Source organism: Myotis brandtii, unplaced genomic scaffold (genome assembly GCF_000412655.1).
Source record: "Myotis brandtii unplaced genomic scaffold, ASM41265v1 scaffold384, whole genome shotgun sequence".
NCBI lineage: Eukaryota > Metazoa > Chordata > Mammalia > Chiroptera > Vespertilionidae > Myotis > Myotis brandtii.
In genome coordinates, this window is record NW_005364745.1 from 1,872,066 (window position 1) to 1,874,029 (window position 1,964).

General features: G+C 45.8%; 1 protein-coding gene across 1 annotated transcript in view; it reads left to right on the top strand.

Annotated features, from left to right (window-relative positions):
- The window catches only part of LOC102244738 (chromosome unknown open reading frame, human C5orf42), a 72,000-nt gene that overhangs the window by 10,156 nt on the left and 59,880 nt on the right, over positions 1 to 1,964 (top strand). The window contains 3 exon segments of the mRNA XM_014544842.1: positions 555 to 804; positions 972 to 1,124; positions 1,518 to 1,961. Coding sequence (XP_014400328.1) covers positions 555 to 804; positions 972 to 1,124; positions 1,518 to 1,961 — 847 coding nt within the window.

The window sequence follows — 1,964 nt, forward strand, 5'->3', positions numbered from 1 at the left end:
TGGGGTTTTGTTTAGCTTCTTATTTGCAACATAGTACATAGTTGCTTAGAGTTGCAGCTGAGAGGCCGGCAGCGGGGAGAAACGAAGCCTCCCTGCTCGCTTCAGTGCATGGCTGCCAGCCGCCATCTTGGCTGACAGTTAATTTGCATAAGGATATGCTGATTAGCCAATGGGAAGGGTAGCGGCCATTTGGCTAATTACCATGTTTCTCTTTTATTAGTGTAGATTATAGACATGGTAAGAAGCAAAGCTAAATATTTAACTCTCTTTAATGATAAAAATGAACTGTATTAATTCTTTTCTAAAATAGCTTGTATTTTGTTTTTAGAAACAAATGCTACAATAAAGGGAAGATTAAAAACACATAAACTATGTTATAGTAATCGCTTATGTTTTCCTTACAGATATTACACATGAACAATTTTTGTGTTTCATTTGCTTGCGTTTTCATCATTCTGTAACTTTTAATCACTGTTCTGCTTTTTCTTTGGAATAATACGTTTGTTTAGGATTTTTCTCTTACTAATTTTTGAATGGTGATGTTTACTTGCTAGACCACCACAGTGCACCTTTCAAGGTTCAACTCATTCTGTAGACTCGTCGGCGTCGGCCAGCGACCCGATGCGACAGAGGTTTTCCGTGAAAACCCACTCCCGGTTGCCCTACCTCGTCGCTTCTGACGGCTACATGGTCACGACCCTCCGGTTCCTCGATAGCCTGTCTCCCTCGGTGCTGCTGCGGGCCCTTCTGCTGGATGCGACGCAGCGGCTTGAGAAGGCGTACCGCAGCGTGGTGCTGTCTGAGGTAGCGTGCTCTGCCATCGGCAGCCAAGGCTGACTTCTTCTTTGTTCAGACTTAAAACGACACTGATGTGCATGTCCTCGGCGTGTATGCGTTGTCTGTAGCATTTTTAGCTGCTTTGTAACGGGATTGGGGTAAAGTTTTGCTCTTGCAAATCTTTTCTCCTGTAGCCACAAGGCAAAGGGCTGAACTTGCGATCCCTGGGGTCCCTGAGGTTGAGCCTGTTAAAACGCCAAGGAAGCGAGCGGCCAGCGGCTTCTCCCGCCCCCGGATTCTTACAGGAAGAAGAAACGATGAAGTCGCATGAAAAGTCAGATTGGCAGGTACCTGGTGGCCATGTTTTATTCCCCTTGAACAGTTACGTGTTGACCTTAGTCCAGTGGTTCTCAACCCTCTGGCCCTTTAAACACAGTTCCTCCTGTTGTGACCCAACCATAAAATTATTTTCGTTGCTACTTCATAACTGTAATGTTGCTACTGTTAGGAATCATCATGTAAATATCTGATATGCAGGATGGTCTTAGGCGACCCCTGTGAAAGGGTCGTTCGACCACCAAAGGGGTCGTGACCCACAGGTTGAGAACCGCTGCCTTAGTCCAAGAATAGTATTTGGTTTTTCCCTTGTTAAAGGGGAGAGAAATTTGAGAACACCATGTGATTCTACTTATAAAGTATTGAGTGGTATCAGGTATCATTTTTTTTCACTCGTGTTTTAGGATTTTGAAGCAGAGGAAACTAACGAAAGCACATACTTCCCAAACAACTTGCTCTCTTTTTGGAACAAAGAAAATGACCCATCGTTTAGTGGTGCCAAGGAGGGGAGACTGGAGTTTGCGTCTATGTTCGACACAATACACGCAAAGGACCCTACGGAGGAGACCGACAGAACCATCGCAGAACTGCACTCGGTCCAGAAAAACCTCCTCGCGGCCTGGACCATCGGAGTTTCAAAACACGTGACGGAAAAAAACGTGATGCTAAACTACACAGTAGTTTGCATGACTTATTTTTTCTACGTTGTTCAGTTTATCAAATGTCCTTTCCCAGCACTCGATCTTTCCTTAAGCAAGAGACCGAGGCGTAACGCGTGGGTGCGTTGTGTCTTTCAACTCCTCCATCAGTGCTTGTCAGCCCAGCGCTGGGACCCGCGGGGCAGGCCGGCC